General features: G+C 34.2%; 1 protein-coding gene across 1 annotated transcript in view; it reads right to left on the bottom strand.

Annotated features, from left to right (window-relative positions):
* Positions 1 to 2,271, bottom strand: part of LOC111614779 (piggyBac transposable element-derived protein 4-like) — a 10,963-nt gene extending 8,692 nt beyond the window's left edge. Inside the window, exon 1 of the mRNA XM_023356144.1 lies at positions 1 to 2,271. Coding sequence (XP_023211912.1) covers positions 1 to 1,132 — 1,132 coding nt within the window. The 5' untranslated portion in view covers positions 1,133 to 2,271.
* Positions 2,272 to 2,312: the final 41 nt, after the last annotated feature.

The following is a 2,312-nucleotide window of genomic DNA, read 5'->3' as shown; positions in this document are numbered from 1 at the left end:
TTTTTTTTCCAGTACTGTCACGTTTTCTACAACATACAGCACAGTACCTAGTGGGAGCAGCTTTTTTCTCAGTCGGTGGAACGAAGTCCGGGAAATGTCTTTCCGTTAGTCTTAGCGGACCTATTGTTCTCAGCCGACTTTGGTGTGTTACCCTCGTTTCGGTGTGATATGTTTCTATTATTCTATCAATAAGAGTCAGTCGAAATTGTAAATTTGTTTTTTGGCCACCATTTTTCTTGTACATCACAAAAGAATTGTATATACAAAAATCTACTAAATGAAAAAATATTTTTCTATAGTACTTCTTCCCACCTTTTCTCGCCACTGCATAGTCATGGAGATGTTGATCTAACAGGTCAACACCCCCCATTGTGTCGTTGTAGTCGACAATGACCTGTGGCTTTACAACAGACTTACCGGCATGTGTTCGTGTGGTTACCATGGCAGGATTGTGGACTGTAGACAGTAAAGCTACACTTCGCTTGTCCTGCCATTTCATAACCATTAGCTTACCTCTCTGGAAAGCAATTGTTTCTCCCTTTTTCAATTTTTGCCTATGGATTACTGGCGGAATCTCTCGTCTTATTGTGCGTACGGTTCCATAAAAATCCGTTTTGCACGTGACAAGATAATCCGCCAACTGTGGGGAAGAGTAAAATCTATCTGTTGTTAGACAATAGCCCTTATCTAACAACGAATCAATTAACGTTAGCACAATCATTGAACTGACTGGCATATTTTTATACTTATCATCCAATGTAGTTGACTTGCCGGTATAAATTAGAAATTTATATAAATATCCTGATGAGGATTCACATAAATTATAAAATTTCACACCGAAACGAGACCGTTTCTGAGGAATGAATTGTTTCCACGAAAGACGACCCTTGTATAGCAACAAACTCTCATCGATGGATATGTCTCTTTCCGGTATATAAAATCGCGAAAATTTTGAATTTAGGTCTACAATTATCGGCCAAATTTTGTGCAGTTTAGGATTGGGGTGTGTGTCTGGGTTATAAGTGTCATTATTTATGAAATGTAAATTTTTTTTTATATTTCTAAATCTATTTCTCGAAATTACTCTGCCAAAAAACGGGGTGTGTAATTTGGCGTCTTTCGTCCAATACATCCTCTCCTCGGGTTTTTTTATAATACCTTGTAATATACATATACTAATGAACAGAAAAAATTATTCTGCAGTAAGTGGTGTCTAGTTACTGCGTGATGTTTGTGGCCGTTGAGAATGAAATCTATTTGTTTCATCAACAATATTATTGATAATATTTATATTAAAAAACAATTGGAAATAATCCAAAGGGTCACCCGTATTCCCAACGTCTACTGTCATTCCGGGATTTCCCACAAAAGGAAAACGCGGAGGAGCCGAAAATAGATTGTTCATATCTATTAGGCACCAGCTTTTTGTACTTGATGTGGATGCCACATCCATTTCCTATTCGCTTACATCCGATCCCGTCAGCCCACTAACTGCACTAGACCAACTCCCCTCAGACCCACTTGATGATCCTGGGATATATTCATTATCCGAATCAGAAGACATTCTGCCAACAAAATAAATTATCTAAAATCCGTTCTTTTATATTATGCACGAGAAAACAATTTTCCTAAAGTATTATAATGATAAGTAACTTACTTGATAAGTAGCAACAACACGAGTAAAAAAAAGCACACAAAAAAATTTCAAAATTTTCAACACAAAATAAGCACACTAAACAACTCAAGAGCAGAACTATGAGTGAGAAAAATTACAGAATTGTTCAAAGAAAAACAAAGGGTCAGAAATCCTAAGAACCATCATCTGGCATCTTTTATTGCAGTCATAAATGGTAACAATTGAAAACTCCATTTTCAGAAAACTTTGTACATACAGGACAATAAACATTTCCAATCAACTATTTTATTGCTGGTTCCCCATCTGAAAATTGCTAATTACTTGCAGATGTTCAAAAGATTCTACATAAATGCTTTGATACATAAATAAACGTAAAAAAAATATAAATAAAATATATTTTTCTACTAAAATATTTATTGCATAATATACATGAAAATCTTTCGATAAACTGGTTAATTGATTGGTTGGTTGATTTTTGTTTATTGGCACAAAAGCCATATAGGCTATTCTGCACCAGGGCAAATGGTTAAAAAATTTTAAACATGATAAATAACTAACATATGACAATAATAACTAAATAAATAAACAACAACACGAAAATAAATATACACATAGTAAGTACAAACAGACAACAACATGCGAAAATGAAATAAATATATGAATAAATAATTAATTA

This window comes from Centruroides sculpturatus, unplaced genomic scaffold (genome assembly GCF_000671375.1).
Source record: "Centruroides sculpturatus isolate CEXI.00-Female unplaced genomic scaffold, Cexi_2.0 scaffold2245, whole genome shotgun sequence".
In the NCBI taxonomy this organism is placed as follows: domain Eukaryota; kingdom Metazoa; phylum Arthropoda; class Arachnida; order Scorpiones; family Buthidae; genus Centruroides; species Centruroides sculpturatus.
The sequence above is the reverse complement of the archived record's forward strand: the minus strand, read 5'-3'. Positions and strand labels throughout refer to the sequence as shown.